Below are 25,435 nucleotides of genomic sequence, written 5' to 3' on the forward strand. Positions count from 1 at the left end.
TTTCTAAGACAACGCCTTCAATAAAAACCTTATATGCCTCCAGGGCATAACTTAAAACCCTTTCCCCGAGGGTTTTGGGGGGGTGTCCTCCTCAGAAACATATTTTCTATCTGGAAATCAACTATGCTGAACAAAATGGCCATGTAAAAATTTTGATTGGATGTGTTTGGGGGAATGAAGGGCATGAGGGGGGGGGGGGCTAGTTGCACTCAAATTACTTTTGACTATTCAAAAGGGTACTAGCCCTTTGAATTTCCAATCGAATGAGCCTGTTTTGAAGTTTTTACGACAACACCTTCTACAAAAACCTTATATGCTTCAGGGTATAACTTAAAACCCTTGCCCTGAGGGTTGTGGGGGAGTGTCCTCCTCGAAAATATATTTTCTATCTGGAAATCAACTAGGCTGAACAAAATGGCTATCTCAAAATTTTGATTGGATGTGTTTGGGGGAATGATGGGCAAGCGGGGCTAGTTACCCTCCAATGACTTTCGACTATTAGAAAATGGTACTAGCCCTTTGAATTTCCAATCAAATGAGCCTTTCTTGAAGTTTCTATGACAACGCCTTCTATAAAAAACCATATATGCCCCCAGGGTATAACTTAAAACCCTCGCCCTGAGGGTTTTGGGGGAGTGTCCTCCTCGAAAACATATTTTCTATGTGGAAATCAACTACACTGAACAAAATGGCTATCTAAAAATTTTGATTGAATGTGTTTGGAGGAATGATGGGCAAGGGGTGGCTAGTTGCCCTCCAATCACTTTCGACTATTAGAAAATGGTACTAGCCCTTTGAATTTCCAATCAAATAAGCCTTTCTTGAAGTTTCTATGACAACGCCTTGTATAAAAACCTTATATACCCCCAGGGCATAACTTAAAACCCTTGCCCCAAGGGTTGTAGGGAAGTGTCCTCCTCAAAAACATATGTTCTATCTGGAAATCAACTGTGCTGGACAAAATGGCTATCTCAAAATTTTGATTGGATATGTTTGGGGGAATGATGGGCGGGGGGGGGGGGGGGCTAGTTGCTCTCCAATCACTTTTGACGATTAAAATGGGCACTAGCCCTTTGAATTTCCAATCAAATGAGCCTTTTTTGAAGCTTCTATGACAGCGCCTTCTATAAAAACCTTATATGCCCCCAGGGCATAACTTAAAACCCTTGCCCTGAAGGTTGTGGGGGAGTGTCCTCCACAAAAAGACATTTTATATCGACATTTTTCAATTTCATTACATTTTCTAAATCAACTATGCTGATCAAAATGGCTATTTCAAAATTTTGATTGGATGTATTTGGGGGGATGATGGGTGTGGGTGGGGGGGGGGCTAGTTGCCCTACAATCACTTTCAACTATTAAAAAGGGCACTAGCCATTCAATTTCCATTCGAATGAACCTTTTTTGAAGTTTTTACAACGATACTTTCTATAAAAACCTTATATTCCCCCAGGGCATAACTTAAAATCCTTGCCCTGAGGGTTTTGGGGGAGTTTCCTCCTCAAAAACATATTTTCTATTTGGAAATCAATTTTGATTGGATGTGTTTGGAGGAATGATGGGCAAGGGGTGGCTAGTTGCCCACCAATCACTTTTGACTATTAGAAAATGGTACTAGCCCTTTGAATTTCCAATAAATCAAGCCTTTCTTGAAGTTTCTATGACAACGCCTTGTATAAAAACCTTATATACCCCCAAGGCGTAACTTAAAACCCTTGCCCCGAGGGTTGTAGGGAAGTGCTCTCCTCAAAAACATGTTCTATCTGGAAATCAACTATGCTGGACAAAATGGCTATCTCAAAATTTTGATTGGATGTGTTTGGGGGAATGATGGGCGCAGGGGGGGGGGGCTAGTTGCCCTCCAATCACTTTCGACTATTAAAAAGGGCACCGGCCCTTTTTTAATTTCCAGTCGAATGAGCCCTTATTGAAGTTTCTACGACAACGCCTTCTATAAAAACCTTATATGCCTCCAGGGCATAACTTAAAACCCTTGCCCAGAGGGTTGTAGGGAAGTGTCCTCATCAAAAACATATTTTCTTTCTGAAAATCAACTATGCTGGACAAAATGGCTATCTCAAAATTTTGATTGGATGTGTTTGGGGGAATGATGGGCGTGGGGGGGGCTAGTTGCCCTCCAATCACTTTTGACAATTAAAATGGGCACCAGCCCTTTGAATTTCCAATCGAATGAGCCTTTTTTGAAGTTTCTTCAACAACGTCTTCTATAAAAACCTTATATGCCCCCAGGGCATAACTTAAAACCCTTGCCCTGAGGGTTGTGGGGTAGTGTCCTCTTCAAAAAGATATTTTCTATCTGGAAATCAAATATGCTGAAAAAAATGGCTATATCAAAATTTTGATTGGATGTGTTTGGTGGAATGTTGGGCGTGGGGGGGGGGGGGCTAGTTGCCCTCCAAACACTATCGACTATTAAAAAGGGCACTAGCCCTTTGAATTTCCAATCAAATGAGCCTTTTTTGAAGCTGCTATGACAACGCCTTCTATAAAAACCTTATATGCCCCCAGGGCATAACTTAAAACTCTTGCCCTGAGGGTTTTGGGGGAGTGTCCTCCACAAAAAGACATTTTTATAGACATTTTTCAATTTCATTACATTTTCTAAATCAACTATGCTGAACAAAATGGCTGTCTCAAAATTTTGATTGGATGTATTTGGGGGAATGATGGGTGTTGGTGGGGGGGGGGGCTAGTTGCCTTCCAATCACTTTCGACTTTTATAAAGGGCACTAGCCCTTTGAATTTCCAATCGAATGAGCCTTTTTTGAAGTTTCTACTACAAAGCCTTCTATAAAAACCTTATATGCCCTCAGGGCATAACTTAAAACCCTTGCCCTGAGGGATGTGGGTGAGTGTCCTCCTCAAAACATATTTTCTATCTGGAAATCAACTATGCTGAACAAAATGGCCATGTAAAAATTTTAATTGGATGTGTTTGGGGGAATGAAGGGCATGGGGGGGGGGCTAGTTGCACTCAAATTACTTTTGACTATTAAAAAGGGTACTAGACCTTTGAATTTTCAATCAAATGAGCCTGTTTTGAAGTTTCTACGACAGCGCCTTCTATAAAAACCTTATATGCTCCCAGGGCATAACTTAAAACCCTTGCCCTGAGGGTTGTCGAGGAGTGTCCTCCTCAAAAACATATTTTCTATCTGGAAATCAACTATGCAGAACAAAATGGTTATCTCAAAATTTTGATTGGATGTGTTTGGGGGAATGATGGGGGGGCTAGTTGCCCTCCAATCACTTTCGACTATTAGAAAATGGTACTAGCCCTTTGAATTTCCAATCAAATAAGCCTTTCTTGAAGTTTCTATGACAACGCCTTGTATAAAAACCTTATATATCCCCAGGGCATAACTTAAAACCCTTGCCCCAAGGGTTGTAGGGGAGTGTCCTCCTCAGAAACATATTTTCTATCTGGAAATCAACTGTGCGGGACAAAATGGCTATCTCAAAATTTTGATTGGAGGTGTTTGGGGGAGTGATGGGCGCGGGGGGGGGGCTAGTTGCCCTCCAATCACTTTTGACTATTAAAACGGACACTAGCCCTTTGAATTTCCAATCGAATGAGCCTTTTTTGAAGCTTCTATGACAGCGCTTTCTATAAAAACCTTATATGCCCCCAGGGCATAACTTAAAACCCTTGCCCTGAAGGTTGTGGGGGAGTGTCCTCCACAAAAAGACATTTTATATCGACATTTTTCAATTTCATTATGATGTGTTTGGAGGAATGATGGGCAAGGGGTGGCTAGTTGCCCTCCAATCACTTTCGACTATTAGAAAATGGTACTAGCCCTTTGAATTTCCAATCAAATGAGCCTTTCTTGAAGTTTCTATGACAACGCCTTCTATAAAAACCTTATATGCCCTGGAAATCAACTATGCTGAACAAAATGGCTGTCTCAAAATTTTGATTGGATGTATTTGGGGGAATGATTGGCGTGGATGAGGGGGGTTGGCTAGTTGCCCTCCAATCACTTTCGACTATTAAAAAGGGCACTAGCCCTTTGAATTTCTAATCAAATGAGCCTTTTTTGAAGTTTTTACTACAACGACTTTTATAAAAACCTTATATGCCTCCAGGGCATAACTTCAAACCCTTGCCCTGAGGGTTGTGGGGGATTGTCCTCCTCAAAAACATATTTTCTATCTGGAAATCAACTATGCTGAATAAAATAGCTATCTCAAAATTTTGATTGGACGTATTTGGGGGAATGATGGGCGGGGGGGGGGGGGCTAGTTGCCCTCCAATCACTTTCGTCTATTAAAAAGGGCACTGGCCACTCCAATTTCCAATCGAATGAGCCCTTTTCGAAGTTTCTACGACGACTCCTTTGATACGAAGTGCCCGGGTATGGAGAAAAAAAAACAACACATTGTGCCCACATCATTCTTTACTTAGGCAGCGCTCGCGCGCTGCCTATGATCTAACAATGTTTTCATGGTGCTGAATTTGATGTAGTGAAATTTTTCAGATTTTGTTGAATGAAATAAATCTGATTCGGTTAGCATATAAGTTTATGTTGCTTGGTGAAGGAAAAAAATCTTGTGGTGTTTGTTAGTGTCTGATGGTTCCATCTATATTATTTTTATTCAAAACTTTTTATTCATCCACAAGCAAGGACAGTTTATAAGTAGGCCTATGCATCTTATAAGGCCCATCCACCCTAAGGGAGGAAGTACAAACCGACCCGCCAAAAAGTTCAGTATAGTTTACACAAGGAAATCCTGGAAATTATGAAATACCATACCTAATTTTGATCCTGGTTGACCTACAAACAGCTATTTTATAATAATTGATCCTGGTTGACCTATAAACAGCTAATTTATGATTGATCCTGGTTGAAAGTCAGCAAAATCCCTCTGCCATGAAACCAAAGTAGACGTGGTTCCTAAATCCTTGGCTGAAAAGAGACAAATCTGGAAGAAAGCCACTGTGCGAGAGAATGACATGGACTGGAAAGGACAAATGCCAAGTCCCAACTTGGTTCTGGTTACTCCAGTTGCATTCTTCCAAAAGTTCTTCAACTTTGAAATTATAAGCATCCTTGTAGAAGAGACAAATTGGTATGCTCTGCCGGAAAAAGGCTTGGAGCTGAAATGTACTATCAAAGAAATGGAACAATTCCTTGGAATCCTTTTACTTATGGGAATTGTGAAACTTCCCCACATGTCATTGTCTGGGAAACAGCTGCATGTTATCCTCCAGTGGCTAACGCTATGTCACGCAACTGCTTCAAAAGAATAAGACAGTTCTTCCGTGCAAATGATAGTTTCAAAGCAATCAAAAAGGGGAATCTGGGATACGACCCCCTCTTCAAGGTTCGACCCTTGTATGGTAAGCTTCAGAAGATTATGCGAGAAGTTCCAAACAAAGAATGACAATCTGTGGATGAACAAATGGCCCTGCTCAAGGACTGGCGTGGGTTTAAGCAGTACTTCAAAGACAAGCCATACAAGTGGGGAATAATAGTATTTACAAGAGCCGGAGCTAGTGGAATAATTTATGACTTTGAAATTTACAGTGGTAAGGGAACCACTGTTGGTTCAGACCTTGGTGTTGGTGCTAATGTGGTGCTCTGCCTAGTCGAATATATCCCAAAAAACCAGAACTTCAAAGTGTTCTTTGACAATTTTTACAGCAGTTTTCATTTAGTAGAAAAGCTGCAGGAAATGGGAATCAAGTCAGTAGGCACAGTCTGAATAGACAGAATGCGGAAAGTGAAACTTCCGCCCTTGGAAGCTGACAACAAGCTGAAAAGCTCCAGAAGAGTTTCGTTTGATTGGCGGGTTGAGCAAAATTCTGCAATAGTCATGACAAAATGGTTTGACAATAAGCTGGTCCATCTTATTTCTTCATATGTTGGGTCTGACCCACTTGATCAATGCAAATGGTGGGACAAAAAAGGAAGGCTCAAATCAATGTAGCCAGATCTCATGTCATCAAAGAGTATAACAAGTTCATGGGTGGGATGGACTGGACCAACATGTTGATCAAGTTATATTGTACTGACATCAAGGGAAAAAAGTGGTACATGCGTCTAATCTATTACTTTCTTGACGTCAGCGTAGCCAATGCTTGGTTACTGTACATGCGCAATCATCACTCTGATGCTGAGAAGCCCCTATCCCTTGTTTGCTTTTGTGTGGATATTGCTGACTGTCTGCTCAGAGGTGCAGTCATCCCTGCAACAAGGAAAGGTAGACCACCAAGGGAGTCTCCAGTTACTACGAGACCGCAAAAGAAAACTAGGAGTAACAGCATCCCCAGTTCCAGCATTTGCTTTGACAAAACGGCCCACTGGCCTGAGATGGTGGATGAAAGGCAAAGATGCAAGTCCTGTGCAAAACACGCCCACACGTTTGTCAAGTGCCTGAAGGGTAATGTGCACCTTTGTTTAACTAAAGACAAGAATTGTTTCAAAGCATACCACTAAAGTGTTTAAATAGACTGTTTCACTATTTAGCTGATGTGCTTTATAAGATCCATATTTCATGTGAAATGAATATTTGAAATAAATTATTTTCCTCAGTTGCCCCTATGTCATGGACCCCTAGGAAACTAGTAAAAAGCAAAACCGAGTTTTTCTAATCACAGTTTCATAATTCGGCCATCAAAGGGCTAATGTGAACAGGTGTGGAGTAGATGAGGTGACCTCTTACATCATATACAGCAACAATCTGGATTCTATCAGAAAGGAAGCTGTGGATCCACTGGGCAACATCACTGTCTATCTGATTAATTAAAAAAAAAACTTTCCGAAAAATAAGTTTTTCAAAGAAAAGTAAAGGCCATTTTAAACTTAAGCTCAGGAGATACAAATACCTGTTAAAATTTAAATTTAAAACGACGAGAAATTATTATTAAAGAATAAATGAAACCCAAAACAAACAGAAATTAAATAAATAATCATAGCAAAAAAACATACAACAAGTAATAATACAAATGAGTAAATAAATCTTAAAGCGAGTAATGCTTAGAGTGAGTATGAAAATCAAGCTTAAAACGAAAACAAATATTTTGCTATTAAAGTATAAATGAAACTTAAAACGAACAGAAATTAAATAAAAATCAATGCGAACAAACGTACAATATATATTAATGTAAATGAATAAATAAATCTAAAAACGAGTGAAACTTAAATTCAATATGCAAATCAAGTTTGAATCGAATAAAAATAACTACAAACAAGAGTTTGGATATCGCCTCACTGCAGAAGCCTAAAACCTACTGCGTCATTGGCGCTTTACTGAAAACAATTCTTTCATTAATTAAGATTTTAGGGAATAAATATCAGCATATGTATATTAAATTCACAATGCACATTTTTTTTCGGTAAAATCATTTGAATTTTTTTTCAGTAAAGCAAAAATTATTTTCTTACTTTTAGCAAGTATAAGTGTTTTGAATCCTACTTATATGAATTTCTGCTTATTTTGAGTTTGGGTCTGATATTTATTTTAAATCTGGTCTGGGTTGTTCTTAATTTATTTGGTTATACTGATTTGGGATAGTTGTATGCTTGGTAGATTATATGATAGTACGGACGCCAGGTGTTGAAAGTGTGAATCTGACCACGACGGAATGGGGCTGCTACGAGAATTAGCCTACCCTCCACCCCCTAAATTGACCATGTGGTATCAAAAATACCAGTGGCACTTGCTTGCGAGTGGTAGAACACTCCGAGACTTGACATTTTATTATATTTTGGCGTTTCATACAAGAAAATGCATGTTCCTTAAAGCTTGAGCTGCAGTTTTCCGCTCAAATACAAATGCCTAGAAGTCATAGAATGTTTTCAAAACAAACTAACACGATTAGTTAGAAAAAATGGCAGAGTTAAAAAAATGGCAAAACTATATGAGTCTTGAACAGTCTTGGAAAGTATAAACAAAATCAACTTTAATATTAGATATATAATGATATTAATTGTTGAAAGATCCATGAGTTCAAGATTTTTTTTTCACTGTATTTTTATTTTCATTTTCAATGCTGTAAGAACTGGAAAATAATAAATTTGTAATATACGAGTAATTCGTTTTCAGTGAAGCGCCAATGACGCAGAAGGCTTTAGGTTTTTGCAGTTAAGGAAGGGGGCAGTATCCAGATTTTGTTTGTAGTGAAACTTTATTTGTCTTGACCAATCTTGAAAAGACCTAATAAATTAAACTGAATATTTGATGCATAATGATACTAATTGCTAGAAGCTCATCAGTTCAAAATTTTACTGTAATTTTAATATTGATTTTCAATAAGTATGAAAGATAACATTTGTAATATAATTTGTTTTCAGTAAAGCGCCAATGGCGCAGAAGGTTTTAGGCTTCTGCAATGAGGCGATACAAACTCATGTTTGTAGCCATTTTTATTCGATTCAAACTTGATTTTTATATTTAATTTAAGTTTCACTCGTTTTAAGATTTATTTATTCATTTACATTGATATATATTGTATACTTGTTCGCATTGATTGTTATTTAATTTCTGTTCGTTTTAAGTTTCATTTATACTTCAATAGCAAAATATTTTTTTTCGTTTTAAGCTTGATTTTCATATTCAATCGAAGCATTACTTGCTTTAAGATCTATTTATTCATTAATATTATTACTTGTTGTGTGTTTTTGCTATGATTGTTTATTTAATTTATGTTGGTTTTGGGTTTCATTTATTCTTTAATAGTAATTTCTGGTCGTTTTGAGTTTGAATTTTAACATATATTTTTATCTCCTGAGCTTAAGTTTAAAATGGCCTTTACTTTTCTTTGAAAAACTTATTTTTCGGAAAGTTTTTTTTTATTAATTTTTGTTCGTTTTTTATTGCAAAAAGTTTCAAGTTTTTAGGGCATGGGGGGGGGGGGGGTGCTTACTGTCCAATTATTCTTGACTTTAAAAAACGGATCTAGAACTTTCAATTTAAATCGAATGAGGCTTTATTCAAAGTCTATATGATTACCTCTTTGATAAAAACCTTATATATGAACAATAGACAGCTTGCATAACTTGTGGACAGCGATTGACAACAATGAATGGATTGTATAATAGCTCCAATAAGAGGGTTTAGACCATTACGCTTGCTGACACAAAGGGATCACGACTGTTTGGAATTACCTTAATAGGATTTTGTGTGCCAATGCTATTTTACATCTATCTCAGAGTATGTATTTTAACCTTATAATTGGATAATTATAATAGATTTCCTATGTGCTCTTCCCATACAAAACCCCTTCCCATAAGTTATAAACCCCCTTTAATAAGTTATGCCCCAGGGCATAACTTACAACGCCTACCCCTGGGCCCTGGTGGGCTGTGTTGACACCGGAGTTTTTTGTTATCAGAACTTTGAACTATTTTAACAAAATGTCTCTTAAAATTTTCACCTAATACATTTAGGGCGTGGAAGAGGGGGGGGGCTAGCTACCCTCCAATCTCTTTTGACTATTAAAAAGTGAACAAGAATTTTCATTTTTCAATCAAATGACACCACTCCAAAGTTTATACGAGCATCCCTTCCATAAGAAATAATGGGAAGGATTCGGCGAATCCTTAAATTACAACTCTTGCCCTGAGGGCTCTGGGGGGTTGTCATACTCAATGACCTAATTTCCATAACTTAAAACTACGTTGAATAAAATGGTTATCTCAAAATTTTGATCGGATGTGTTTGGGGAAAAGGCGGGCGTGAGAGGGGGCTAGTTGCCCTCAAATCACTTTTGATTATTAAAAAGAGCACTAGCTCTTTGAATTTCCTATCGAATGAGCCTTTTTTGAAGTTTCTACGACAACGCCTTCTATAACAACCTTATATGCCCCCAGGGCATAACTTAAAACCCTTGTCCTGAGGGCTGTGGGGGATTGTCCTCCTCAAAAATATATTTTCTATCAGGAAATCAACTATGCTGAACAAAATAGTTCTATCAAAATTTTGATTGGATGTGTTTGGGGGAATGATCGGTGTGGAGCTAGTTGCCCTTCAATCACTTTCGACTATTAAAAAGGTCGCTATCCCTTTGAATTTCCAATTGAATGGGCCTTTTTTGAAGTTCCTACGACAACGCCTTCTATAAAAACCTTATATGCCCCCAGGGCATAATTTAAGACCCTTGCCCTGAGGGTTGTGGGGGAGTGTCCTCCTCAAAAATATATTTTCTATCTGGAAATCAACTACGCTGAACAAAATGGCTATCTCAAAATTTTGATTGGATGTGTTTGGGGAAATGATTGGCGTGGGGGGGGGGGAGCGGGGCTAGTTATACTCCAATCACTTTCGACTATTAAAAAGGGCACTAGCCCTTTAATTTTCAATCGAATGAGCCTGTTTTGAAGTTTCTACAACAACGCCTTCTATAAAAACCTTATATACCCCCAGGGCATAACTTAAAACCCTTGCCCTGAGGGTTTTGGGGGAATGTCCTCCTCAAAAATATATTTTCTATCAGGAAATCAACTATGCTGAATGAAATGGCTATCTCAAAATTTTGATTGGATGTGTTTGGGGGAATGATGGGCGTGGGGCTAGTTGCCCTCCAATTGTTTTCGACTATTAAAAAGAGTACTAGCCCTTTTAATTTCCAATCGAACTAGCCAGTCTTGAATCTTTCATGACAACGGCGATTAAAAAAAAGTTTAATAGCCCCTGGGCTTAACTTAAAAAACTTACCCCAAGGGTTGTATGGGATCGTGCTACTCAAAAGTACTTTTTCTATCTCGAAACAAACTATCCCCAACAAAATGGCTATCTAAAAATTTTGATTGGATGTGTTTGTGGAAATGATTGGCGTGGGGGGGGGAGCGGGGCGAGTTACACTCCAATCACTTTCGACTATTAAAAAGGTCACTAGCTCTTTAATTTCCAATCGAATGAGCCTGTTTTGAAGTTTCTACGACAACGCCTTCTATAAAAACCTTATATGCCCCCAGGGCATAACTTAAAACCCTTGCCCTGAGGGTCGTGGGGGAGTATCATCCTCAAAATATATTTTTTATCTGGAAATCAACTACGCTGAACAAAATGGCTATCTCAAAATTTTGATTGGATGTTTTGGGGGAATGATGGGCGTGGGGGGGGGCTAGTTGCCCGCCAATCATTTTAGACTATTAAATAGGGCACTAGAACTCTCGATTTCCAATCGAATGAGCCCCCTTTGAAGTTTCTACGACGACCCCTTCCATATGAAGTGCCTCTGGGAAAAAAAAATAATAATAAAACATTGGAGCCGTATGGCCTTTACTATAGGCAACGCTACAGCGTTGCCTCTAATATACTGACAACTTGATCATCAGGTAGCAGTGACACATTTTATCAAATGCCTTAGCTTGATCCAGTAGGAACACATCAACTGGAAAACCCTGCTCTAGCAGATCAGTTATAGATTCATAAGCTAGTATTAAATTCGTTTTGATAGACATGCCTTTCCTGAAGCCTTGCTGACCACCAAAAAGGCCATTCTTGGCCATATGCACTATGATTGCATCATTGACCATCCCTTCAATAAGTTTGGCCACAACCAAGGTCAGACGAATGGGTCAATAGTTCTCAGGCTGGGTTTTAGATCCTTTCTTGAATATTTGAGTAATTATGGCTGTCTGCCACTCTGCAGATAGGCTACTAGTCTGAAGGGCAGCTTGAATAGCAAGCAGAGTGGCTTGGCTACTATATCCGCAAGTTCTTTAAGGAGCCTGGGATGCATACAGTCTGGGCCTTTAGCTTTTTGGGGGTCTAGTTTATTCAGCCTTTTCTTAATCTTGTCCATCGTGATGTAAATTTTTGGCAATAGATGCTCAACCACCCTGGGGGCAGGGCATGGTGGCTCGTCATGGGGGTCCAATTAGAAGTTGGATGCAAATGTGTTGTTCAGCAAATTTACTATGCCCTTTGGATCTTCCAGCTTTATTTCTTCAGGGTTGAGCAGAAATTGAATAGTTTGTCTACTCTTATCTTTAGCAGATATGTATCTGCAGAACCTCTTTGATTTGTCCTTAGAGTTCAATGCCAAAGTTAGCTTCATAGTCTGCCTAGTCTGCCTAGTCTTCATAGTCTGCGTTATGAACTGCCTAGTCAGTTACCTCATTTTATTCCTTATTTGTGCAAAGTGATATCAGGGGTTTGTGCATTTGGTTGTCTCATACTTTGAAAAAGCCTCATACCTGTCTCATATTTATATATATATATATATATATATATATATATATATATATATATATATATATATATATATATATATATATATGTATATATGGTTCTAGGCATTTACACTCACTGGTTTGACTCAACAATATGAAACTGGTTTTGACTTCTCTCACTTAGACACAAATAAAAACTAATTTATTCAAAAAAAAGAAGCAAAACTAGTAATCTAGCTAGTTTTGCATTTTCTTTTGGTATGTCACATTATAACCTGGGCATAACTACTTACTATGTTGCATCCCTTTTGGCTGTTTGTTTTGGTATTTCATGATGGAAGCATATGGATAAGCTTGAGGTACTGCTGGTCTAGTGTTTTGCAGGTCTTGACTGTCCTCTTTTACCATTTCAGGTTGTAGCTTCTACATACTTTTGGTTTGCCACTACAATAGAAAATAAATATATTGAAAGCCCTTTGGATATCTGGCTCTTGGCCCTAAACACTGAATAGGGTAGCCTTAATTGCCCAAACTCTTTTGGTATCAGAAAAGACGAAAATTGAGTGTTGTAAGACCCCAGGCAAAAGACCTATTTTATTTTCTAATTATATGGGTAGCACCCACTTTGCAAGCCATTGTTTTATATGATATTAATGATTTCTCTTAATTTTCAGATCTGATTTAATGGTTTAAATTGTGATTATGGCAGCATTCAGATGATAGATTTTCTTGAAATTGAATAAAGTCTTTATATTGCCTTTCACATAAAAATGAACTCACCAGCATTGACTGAGGATAGAGTAAGTAATTTTCTTTTTAGCCCGTTTTGTATCTGAAGATTTAATTGATTTTTATGTTTTAGTAGCTTTTTCAAACCGTTCTCATTGAATAACCTAAAAGTTTCTTCTTGTTTAGGAATGTTCTGTTGTGTCCATTTCAAGTCAAGGGAAAATCCAAGTGTTTTGACCAGGGAGAGGTGTGGGAAATGAGTATTTAAAATGTCTGTTTGCTGGAATGTTTGAAAATTTTCAACAATTTTCCTCCTTTCCCAGAATTTTTTTTGAGAAAGGGAGAGATATACTTATACCTATCTCCAGCTTTAAACTTTAATGCAAAGAAACAGAATTTGCTTTCAGATGAACTCTAAAGAGCTAAATAAAACAAGTTTGAGATGTAATATGCATAGTTACCTAGCAGAAATAAGTGTAAACAGATTACTTCTAAGTGTAAATTTCAATTTTTCAGTATGGTGGTAAATACACATGGCAGTATTAATACAGGGAGACATGTATAGGGCTTGCTGAAGCTCTGACCCTCACACAATGTTCAGACTTCCAAGTTCCGCCATATCTTCCATTTATTTCACCTATTTTCTAGGGTTTAAAGATGACATCCCGTGAACAAATAAATATACAATGTACATATCTAGTTTACATGCATGCCTCTGTAAAAATTAACTTCAATGTCTATTTTAACTGAGTAAAAGAGAAATAATTTATGTAAATAAAGTTAAGCCTAATTGTCAGGAGTTCAAAATTAGAATTTTTCTAACAATGTAATAAGTTTCAACTCATAAAAAACGTTCAGTTTCAATAATAAATGGGTTTTAAATCCAAGCATAAATGATCAATTGGTGCAGAGGAATATGGATAGGAAACGCATTCAGATGCTCAGTTAAACTTACTTCCTTCTGATATATAAATCAGGATAGAGGATTTTAGCTGTTTGTCTATGTTTGTGAGTACAAAAATTGTATAAGGTACAAATCAGTATTAAATTCTGGTGACTATATGTGAAATAGAAGGCAAACATTCCAGTAAAATTTGATTAAAATATTAGGTGATGAGATTTGGTTCCATTACTCTGTCTGGACTGTTCAGAAGTTAATTTGATTAAGCCATTGCATAAAAAATAACAATGCAAATTAAAAAAGAAAATATAAGATCAATCTTGATTTGCACCAAAATTGATTGGAAAAGGTGTACCAAACACCACAAGGGCATGGAATTCTGTAAACACCGGAGTTTTCAGTGTGCTTTTTCAGTATGATCGTTTGACTTTTAAAACCCCCGTTTTTGATCGTTCCTTCTTTATATTATGGCAGATCAATGTGGTTTAAGAAATTATTTTTGACACAACATGTGTTGTAAAATTACAAAATTCTTCTTGATTTACTAAATTTTTTTCATTCATTTATGTATTAAGCGGAGTGCAAACAAACAGTAACAATCTCAAACAGTGCAAACAATCTTCTTGTTCTATATACTAGAGGTATCAAGCTATAGTCCCGACGCCAAATTATTTTTTGGCCTTCTGATTTTTTCCCTAAAAAGTTATTTTTTCCCATGGCCACATCATTTTCAGGAAAAATCAATGTTTGACCAATTTTAATCTAGTTCCAATTGCTACAATGTTTCATGGAAATGTAAATTGATCTTTTTGAGTCGTACAGGGCTGTCGTGTCATGAATCTTTTTAGTCTGGGTGCGAGTTACTAGTCTTCACCGTGAGTCCTCACAGTGAGCCACGGTTTAAAAATGTCTATTTCACATAATATAAGTTGGCATTGTATTTTTAATCGCTAGATTGGCGTTCAGATCAAGGTCTGACATACCGTCACTTGTACTTACAATGGTAAATACTTTCATGGAAAGGAATTTTTCCTCTGTCTTTCTTTTTCCCTCCCTCTCTCTTTCCATCTCTCTCTTTCCCTATCTTTTTCCCTCCTTCTCTTCCCCCTCTCCCTCTCTCTTTCTTTTTCCCTCCCCTTTTCCCTCTTTCCCTCTCTCTTTCTTACTCTCCCTCACTCTCTCCTCTCTCTCCCCTCTCTCTCTCTCTCTCTCTTTTTCTCTATCTCTCTCTCTCTCTCACTCTCTCTCTCTCTCTCTCTCTCTCTCTCTCTCTCTCTCTCTCTCTCTCTCTCTCTCTCTCTCTCTCTCTCTCTCTCTCTCCTCTCCTCTCCTCTCTAATTATGAATAACACTAATTATGTTTGAGCTACTATGAATAACACAATGCTAGAGCTGTTATTTAAAATCCAGCTAAGGTCAAACGAAAGCAAGGTGTTTTCAAATGAATGGAAACAGGTCATGAGAAAATATTAAAAGAAAGTGGAAACTTCTCAGGAAGGAATGAAGAGGGAGGATCCAAATAGAGTAGGATGGATAAGCTACATATGGAAGAATGTTTACATTGGATGGCTTGGTAGAGCTATGAGTCGTTAGTAGTATTAATGTGTTTTCCCCTGACAGTATAAATCGATAGTAACGAAATATTTTTATGTCTGAAATAAGATCCATTTTCCATGTACTCCATCTGGGGAAATAAATGAAGTTCAAAGCGTAAGATGTTGGTGTAAAAAAAAGGTGCCACTAGCTACTTTTTGACAGCATTAAAATGCTTCAAAGACTGTATTTGATCCCCGTAATACTTTTCATTGGGAGTGAGACAGTTCCACAAATATCTAATAATCCCACTAGTTTCAACATAAAGCACTTAACTTTTCAAATATAACAAACCCAAAGTAACAAACCCTTTCATAATATTTATTCTACTTGTATATAGTGATAAGATAATAGAATGTGTTTGTTTAGCCTTGGGTTTTCTTTATAGTGGTAAACTTCAGAGGGAGTGCAAAATTCTTAAAAATGAATATTAAGATCATACTGACAAGTTTGAAAGAATAGTGGTAAACAATTTTGGCTGAAAATTATTAGTATCCTTAATAATTCTTCACGAGTGTACGAGTAACAAATATTTCTAAAGATTTGTTAGAACCTATTCGGAATCAAAAATTTTTCTAATATGTGGTAACTTGTGGATCAAAAAATGTCACGGTGTTGTTTTACTTCGCGTATATCAACTCGAAATGCTGAGTAGAACTAAAACAAGCTAATATATATATATAGAGATATAAAATATTTTCAAATTTTACAAAGCCAGCTGTTTTTTGTGTTGTATTTGTATATGAAACCTTAACATCTCCCCCACCCCCAGTTTTGGTTTTTTTTTGTGAAGCCTGTTGTTTTAGAAAATAGGAAGTTTTGATTATTTAAACAATTTTTCTAATGCGATTTTTTTTTACATTAAAAAGTGTACCTTTTTTTTTAGCAACTTTACTTTTCGCGCACTGATTTGATAAGGTTTTTTTTTTATCTAAGTACCAAGAAGATTCATTCTTCATTGCACAAAAATTTTGTTCGAATAAGATTGCGAGTGCATTTACAAATTAAAAGTCCTTAAAAACTTTTTAGGACTATTATAGTTGATTCTTAGGGCAAACAAAGTTAAATTGTTGAATTATATTAATGTGAGTTTATTTGTATTTTATATTAAAAACAAGAAAAACGAAGTTTTATTGTGAAAAATGTTTTCTTTTGTATATTTTTTTGTTTTAGTGCCCATAACTCTCGCATGTTATTCCATGAAGTTTTTCGGGCAAAATAATCCATCCAAAAAATTACTCTGTAAAATTTATGGGCCTTTTTAGGTCAATTATACAAAACTGTAGCAGAAAACTTTCATAGACAATTAGATATAAATTTTGTAATCTAAAACAAAGAATTTTCATAAAAAATTAAATTGAAAAAAAAAAATCACGATCATTGTAGGCCATGGACTTTAGCTTGAAACTTTTGCAGTATTGATTTTTTCAGCAATTGATTAGAGGGCGCTTACAACTGCCCTCTAAAGCTGAAAAGCCTGTTACCAATATTCCTTAGTTTCCCCTTGTTGCTGTTGTTTAATAACTTGTTTTGTTTGGTATTACCATTAACATCAGCGTTTTCTAATTGGTGATTATATGTTATAGATCCATTTGAAACTAATTCTTGTTTCTGGAAAAACAAAGGAGTTTCAGTTTGATCCATCTATTTCTGCCGGTGATATTGCCAAGTACCTCTTTGAAAATTGGCCTCAGGGTAATTATGCTTCTTTTCTTTACAAGGTCGAATCAATAGTCAAACTTCAAAGAAGGCTAAAAAAAAATCCTTCTCTGCGTTCTCAAAGCAGATTATAATTAGACGTAGTTATGTGAATCCATCCATCTAATATGAATCTTTTAATTGGGGAAATTAGGTTTTTAAAGACATCACCTACAAAAGCTACATATAAACTGTCTATTGCGATGGACTCTATGATGAATTATTGCACGAATGAACTGTCAAATAAATTGACACTTGAGTGACGGGACTGCGAACGGATTAAGACTGGAGGAAACAAAGTGGGGCTCAAGGCTCTTCGGGAAGATAGAGAATTTAAAGCTTTTTAAGAAAATTAGGTTACAATGATGAAAAAATATAAAAAGGATTTAGTGAATATTTGGCAATAGTACATCATATATTTGGCAATAGTGGCAATTGCATTTTAAGGCGTCCCGCGAGGGTACAAAGACGGGGAAGAATTGTTTCATATTGTCCTGCAATCGTAAGATATATTAAAGAGTAAGAAGAAATTTCACATGTGGGGAGTCGACGATAGTTCGACTAAAGTAATGCAAATTTAAAACATGACTATTTCGGCCATGATCAAGTATTCAATGGAAGCCATTAGCGTAATATAAAAATAAGACCTTGAAAATCCTGATTTCATGTGCTTAGGGCTACGTTCAGGGTTGCTATTAAATCTACCGTAGGAAGTGTTTATAAAACAAAGATAGAAAAAAAATCAAGCATTCGTGCACCTTAAAAAGCTAATAATTGCTGAGCATTACAGATTTCATCAAAAAGCCAAAAAAAGAAGGATGGGTGCACCCTAAAACACTAATAATTGCTGAACATTTCAGGTGTCATCAAAAAGCCGAAAAAGTGGGGGGAGGGGGAACCGCTGGAGACAGAATGCCGTATTTACATGAGCACCTACTGTCTTCACGTGTCAGAAAATGAATAAAATGAGAAAAGGAATGAGCCAAGCTAAGATTTGTTTTCTTGTGGATAAAACTAACCAACAATTTGAAAGAAAAGAAATGATTTCTTTTTTCACACTGTTGTGTCACAAAGGAATGACAACAAACGAAAACGATTGCATAACACCTCTTTTAAGTGGCTCCTTCTCTTCTTTAAGTTTGTTTTATTTTAAGTCGACACGTTACTTTTTTCATTGGGTTGTTATATGGACTGAAAATTTTACTAAACTAAAAATTTTTCTTAAGTCAGACGTACTACTTTTTTTATATTCAAGCACTGATCCATTGACATAGCACTTGCGTTGTTTTTTTATTTTTCTTACAAAATAGTTTATCATAAAATAAAGAAACGATTTTCACGTAGTAATTCTGTCGCTCTGGAAAAGAAAGACATTTTCAGATGTTCTGCTTAAAAAAAAATAATAAAAAATATGTCTACATTATTTTTAAAACAATGTCCTCGTTTCCATTGGATCCGTTTTTATAGTTCTTAACTTTCCTCGATTATATTGAATGTTTGATGATGAAAATCCTATGCATGGTTCCCTTTTTACTGAAAAACCGCTATATGGCTACTAAGCTGTCTGTAAGTACTTAATTTCTTTTTGAAGAAACAAATCTATTTTATTAGTACTCTTACGTCACTTCTATTTCAGATATGGTTAGTTCTCCTGAGGAATACAGTAGACTTACACATTGAGATCCTTCAATTGTCGAAATCTAAAAATTTAGAAATTAAAATTCATCCTCAAGGGCATATCTAGGATATTTTTTTTTTAGGGGGGGGGGTATACTAAAAATATTTTAAAAAGATATAAAAAAAATTTCGTATGCATATTTTTGTCGTTTTTACTGAGCCGGGTAAAAATTTCAGAAGGGGGGTAAACCATGTAACCCTCTTGTCCTCTATACTAAACATGGTATCATAAAGAAAACATCCATTCAAGCATACTGAGTAAAAAAATTTGGAATTAATTGTTCAATTTTTATTTTTTATTTTTTTATAACAACGAGTTTCTCTTGACTGTACAACATGCCTGCATATCCAGTTATGCTAAAAGTATAATGTTGCTTATTTATAAAGTGTGTTGTATGTTAGTACACCCAGTTGTGTTATGCATAAAAGTACCTTATGTAGAATTCACTCTTTGATAAGATCAAATTAATTTTCTTATAAAAAATGGAACCAACAGGCGAATTAATATTAGCTGATATTATTGATAGTAGCATAAGCTTATATTGTGAGTAAAAGAACAATTACCGAAAAACTAACAAACCTGTGTTTTCCTGTTCTATTTGAGACAAATTAATCAGACGTAAGATGAGAGCCCAGAGTAGAAAAAAAATATTGTATAACTGAATTATTTTAAAGTATGTTTGCGATATCTTAAGCGGTTACGTAATGTTTTGAATTAAACTATTTTAGGTCAAGTCCTAGTAAGGGGAGGGTGATTTTGCTTACGGGAATTTGACAGAATTGACAAAAAACAGCGCTAATACAGTAAAGAGATCCGAAATCTGTGTGTCTCAATATAAAAAAAATGTTAAGAAAAAGGGCAGGTATTTTTACCCTTCTACTATCAAATGAAACAGTCGTACATCTCTTTCATCCGTCGAAGAAAAGAATCAAACCTTACAATTTGTTTGACGGATTTGACGAGCCAGACAAAGAACGCCAACTCTTGCAACTGAATTTTTGGTACATAAATGTTTGTCAATCCTAAGTAAGGTTGCAGACCACACTGGCTACATACCTGACATACGAAAAAATTCAGAAACAAAAAGAAAAACAGCAACGAGGACAATTTCCAGTCGGTGAATAAAAAAAAAACAGCAGATTGTTCGGCAACGATTTCCGCCAAGCCTAGTTTTTTTTTAAGACTAAAAAAATAATAATTCCACGTTTTTTTTGTTTGTTTTTTCTTTAGTCGTAGGATATAGAGGTAGAGGTTCATTGTTTAGTAAAGGTGAGGAAGGGGAGGAGTAAAAGATTCCGTTTCTCCGAGAAAATGTATTAATAGTTGATGTGTGTTTTTTGGGCCGTCTCAAATATGTTAATCTACGTCGGGAATTACTTTGAATGTAAGTGGTAATGTCCATTTTTGTTTTTTAGTAGTATATGGAGATTTGACTATGGGGTTTTGTGTGAACTATTTGTTAATTAAGAAAAGTGTATATTTAAAATATATGTATTTGACTAATTATGGTAAAAAAAGGGAGAGACCTTATCGAGATCTGTTGTGTTTTCTTCATTGAATCAGTTATCATCCTTGTGTCGCCAGACATGGCAGGTGAAGTAAAATGTGCAATAGCGTCACTTCTACAAAACTTGCACGTTCAGGAACATTGAAGAAGATTTTTATTCAGTTTGATTGTACAAAGTCTCCTCACTCTATAGTTTATGGGTTTTTATGTAGCTATTTCGTGTCTTTTTCTATAGGCAACATTTTTGCTGTTTAACAATTGTCGCTATTTGTAATCAAAGTAGATTGGACATTTTTATACTTTGCAGAATGGAGCGAGGAAGCCGTATCAAAAGCTGATATCTTACGGTTAATCTTTCATGGTCGATTTCTTCATAGTAACGTGACATTGGAATCGTTGGGATTGCCTCGAAGCAAAACTGTGGTCATGCATCTTGTTTCTCGAGAAAACCTGCCAGAACCTAGTTCGAGTGGTAAGTAAATTTAGAGTAAAGTTATGCATAACGGGGTGGGTTAATGACTTGTAGTATCTGAGGCTCTGAAGAGGTGGATTTGGAGACCTAAAATGCGGTAGTAGCAACAGTAAACTCTGAAGTCGTTGTTGATTCAAAGCTTGTATCATGTAAATTTGGATCAGTCACGCTTGCATTCGCCTCAGGGTCTGTTGGGATTTCAAACGGCAATCTGGGAAGTGTAAACTGAGATTTCTCCTCAGATTTTGATTTGCACGTATTTTCAGAATTAACGGAGATCTTTTTCGGGGAGCGTTTCCACCGTAATTTGAAGACTGGGAAACAGATAGTGACGTGGAAAATGTACAATGTCGCATCTCTTCCGCACTTTCATCAAACAATCATCCTCTTCCTATCAGTCAGTCTAGAGGTTTTTTCTCCGAAGGGGGTTAAAAAAACGATAAGCTGTATTTTGAAGCAGCATTATCCACTTGTTGGCAGTATTTTTTAACGAGAATACCAAAAAATGTCTTTTTAAAAATCTAGGGGGGAGGTGGGTCAAAAAAGTCACTCACTTTCATTATTTTCAAGAAGCGTCCTTGTTTCTTCAGTAACCGGTTAATAAAAAGAAAAATACTCAAACTCTTATTTTTTCTTTTTGGGAGGGGAATTAAAATTGACCCTCGGATTTACAAATATTCAACTCTAGAGTTTAATATATTATATCTCTTTTTAACTTGATCTTGACACCCATACACATTTAGGGAAGAGGGGAATTGCTCTTTATGTTCAAACACAATGAACATAAATCCAAAATTGAAAGGGATAGGGCATAATCTACACCTTGTTGTACTTGGCAAAAAGACGATAATAGTTATAGTGATAATTTATCGAAGCCCACTATGCAAAAATATAAGCGGAGTAAAAGGGAAAAACTAGAAAAGAAAACTATATACATATATATAATACAACTAAATGACTTTCACGGAATTAAAACATTCAAAACTCATAAATAAAACGTTTAGGAAAGAACTCTGTTAAATTTTCAAACGCTTTATTTCGTTCAGATGATTCCTGCGTAAGTGAAGCTTCTGTAGAATCAGGGACATTAAATCGAGACAAAAGTGCTGTATTTCTTTCGTGTGGAGGTAAACGCAAAAGAAACTAGGTATTTTCAAAAAAACGAGCTAACTCTCTGTTTATCTGTCTCTCAACCAGGACCATAGGGGAGACGTGTAGAACACATGTGGTAAAGCAACTGCTGTATATAGTTTGGTCAGTACACGCCTGTTATAGCTGTATTTTAGCGCCACAAGGTTTGCATACCCTTTACGCAGATTATACGCAACTTGATCTGTAATGAGTACACGTGTGCTTCTAAAATCCAAACCATATACTAAACCTAAATACTTTAATGAGGCACCTGGATAAATCTTAGTTTCCTCAATTGAAATATAAGGTACAACAACGTCACATAAAGACTGAAAATAATATACTAAAACGTCAGTTTTTTGCGCATTCACTCGGAGACCGAGACCATCATAGTCAGCCAATAGGCGATTTAGATTGGATTGCAGAGTAGCAAGATTATGGCTTATCGTCAGCGTAGGATATTAGGCTAGAATCACAACCATCAATAGAAAGACCACCTTGGATATTCTTTGTAACAGTGGTAGTTAAAGAACTGAACAAAATGGGGCTTTATGTCGAACCTTGCCTTAAACTTCTCACCAGCTTAACTGGACCAGTTAACACGTTTGCTGAGACTTTTATACGGATAGAACTATGAAAATAACAAAACGACAAAACTGCGGCAACATACGGGTTAACGCCTGATTTCAAAAAAATTCAAAAACACTTGTGACTTGACAACCGAATCAAAAGCCGAAGTAATATCGACATTGCAAATATATAATGACGAACACAAATTTTCTGCTCTAGACTACACCACTCAATAGACGATGCGTAACTCCATAACCTAAATTTTTTCTAAAACCAAATTGCCCGTATTCGATATTAAACTTTACTAACAGCTCTGGCAGGAGAACTCTTTCAAAAAAACTTACTGAGGGTGGTAAGCACCGTTATATGGCGGTAACTAGAGTAATGAATTGGGTTTTTTCCTTTCTTAAGTATATTCGTGGCATTCCCTGTACAAAAAGACTTTGGAACCGAACAAGCATAGACACACATTTGAAAGAAAAGGGCTAAATATTCTGTTAACAAAGGTGACGCTTGCTGAAGGGGGCTCACCATAATACCATTGACACCGGGAGCTTTGCGATGCTTCAGCTTGGAGATTGCATCACTAATTACTTTTTTGGAGCTCACAAAATAATTTCTTTGCCGAAGTAGGAGCTCCAACTTTTCACTTAAAGACTTACTCGAATCATTTTCCAACGTAGCATCTTTCGACCCAAAAACCTGGACGTATTGGCGCATTCACTGATCTCCAGGAATATTAGCCGAAGGAAATTTGACACCTATATTGTACTGTTTGAACGAACGCCACATATTACGGGAGTCTTTTAGGGCGTCTGCGGAGGCCTTCTCTGCTTTCTTAGTTTTCAATGCATCAACTTCATACTGATACTGTTTTTTTCGTATTTTTAAAGAGGGTGTACACTAAACCTTACCGATGTCTCTCCGAACCTCTCCACATTCTATACAATAATTTTGATTGATATTTAGCATACTGAATCGTAGGAGACTTGTCTCAACCTGGTTTGCTTGTTCCTTGACGGACCCTAGACACTGGGACAGCGACACTTTTTGCAATCTTCATAGCATGTCTTAACTCGGCATAATGTATTTCAAGTTTGACAGAATCAGAAGTATCGTGGCAAAGGAGGTGAAAAGCTACTTTTACTTTGTTTAAAACTTCGTCGCATACTTATTTATGCACTGCATTGTCTATTTTCACCCATTCTAATTTGTCAAAAAACTTCGATGCCACGCTGAAATGCGAAGGAGTGTACTTGATTCAGAACGCCAGGCCAAGGTGATCACTTGCAGTACGCTCTTGGTCTACATGAACGAGTGATTGCATTATAAAGTTAGTAAAAACATGATCAATGTTACTAGTACTGCCTGAATTGTGAATATAAGTGAGTGGGTCATCCTTCAAGCATGAGGATGCATCGTTGGGGAGGGATGTTAAAAGAATGTCTGATATTTCGGACAGCGCAGTAATATCACACTGAAAATCTCCACATATAGCAAAGCGGCTATTACCAAGGCATTGTAATAAAAGAGAGAGGCGGCCGCATGCTTCAGAATAGCGTTTTGCGGAACGTTCAATATTGAGGTTCGTAGGTATACATCAATCAATCAACGTATACATCAATCAATGTGAAGCCTGATGGACCTGGAAATTCAACAGCTAAATAAAATTCACACGATTCTAATTTTGGGGACTGAATCGCCTGATCAACTATTACTGCTAGTCCGCCGCTTGGTTGACCATGAGTGTAAAACTGCTTTGCTGGATGGATGTGTACAGTATTCTTAGGGATTACGAACATACCTGTGTCGTCTACTGTTGACAAATGTTCTTGCAGACACACCACCTGATAATTGCTGCATAGACTTTGGATATACTCCATTTTCCTCGAATTGTGACCATAAATATATTTGCAAAATATAGAAAGATCGTTCATAATGTAGAGATATAGGCACCGTCGGGAGGCTTGGCTATGGCTTTGCGAACTGCTGGGCACTGCAGGCTGTATGAAGAATGAAAATTCCTGCCGGTTGGACACAGAGCGCACTTTACAATTTGCGAGTCACACGGAACTTCTTTTGTAGAACTATGTGGGTCTGCACAACGTGCATATTTAGCATCATTCAATTAGGACTGACATTTGAAACATCTTTTGGGTATTTGTTTAAATTCTACGACACGGATATAAAAATATCCTATAAAAAGCCCTTTCTTGATTGTCCGATTGCGAGCCTCGGCATCGCTGAAAGTAAGCTTAACGGTTCTGGTTGAACTATAACGCCGAGCTTCCGTAATCTGGCTACAGGCGGCTATAGTTTCGTCCTCCGAAGTTCTTAAAGGAATGAATTTAGCAATCGCACTGAATTTTCCTTTTCTGTAGCTAACTTTCACCTCCAGTAGCTCACTAAGAGAGTCCACTAGCGCATGCACATCACTATCAGACTCCAAGTAAGCAACTAGGCGAGACTTTCGTTACTCTATCTTGAGTATCTGGCCCCTAGACACATGCTGCTCTGCAAAAGCCTTTTGCTTCCTCTTTTGATGGCATAGAAACTTTAAGTTCATTCACCGTAGATGCAACTTCATCAGCGTACTCCATGACGCGAACAGTTAGTGCTGCCAAGGCATCTTGAGGGATCTTCGGGATCTCAGATGCTCTACGTATCGTAAATTTCGCTTTGAATTCCGGTATGTTGGTTGTTGCCTTTATTATATCAAATAAGGATATCTCTTCCTATTTATTGACGTCTGTCACGCGCTAGACTTTCATTGTGACTTATAATTAATTTTTTCAGTAACGTTTGCGCGTCTCTAATTAGCTCCTTGAAGAAAAATTTACCCCTCGTATTAATCACTGTCTCTTTCGGGATGCTATCAGGAAAAGCTAAACAGTTTTTGATTAAATTCAGCACCGGACAATAAGTGTAATAATATTTACCCATTAAACAACAAGCAACAAGGTCAGTCCAACAAAATTCCAAATGTTCGTATCCAAAATATCGTGTACTAT

At 36.7% G+C, this 25,435-nt stretch overlaps 1 protein-coding gene across 1 annotated transcript in view; it reads left to right on the top strand.

Moving 5' to 3' along the window:
- UBL3 (ubiquitin like 3) overlaps positions 1–25,435 on the top strand; it is a 47,145-nt gene that overhangs the window by 13,768 nt on the left and 7,942 nt on the right. Inside the window, exons 2-4 of the mRNA XM_089088209.1 lie at positions 12,821–12,946; positions 16,955–17,063; positions 20,559–20,723. Of these exons, the coding sequence (XP_088944335.1) occupies positions 12,917–12,946; positions 16,955–17,063; positions 20,559–20,723 (304 nt within the window). The 5' untranslated portion in view covers positions 12,821–12,916. The remainder of the gene's footprint in view (positions 1–12,820; positions 12,947–16,954; positions 17,064–20,558; positions 20,724–25,435) is intronic.

This window comes from Artemia sp. Qi Xiang Cuo, chromosome 4, assembly GCF_049724085.1.
Source record: "Artemia sp. Qi Xiang Cuo chromosome 4, ASM4972408v1, whole genome shotgun sequence".
In the NCBI taxonomy this organism is placed as follows: domain Eukaryota; kingdom Metazoa; phylum Arthropoda; class Branchiopoda; order Anostraca; family Artemiidae; genus Artemia; species Artemia sp. Qi Xiang Cuo.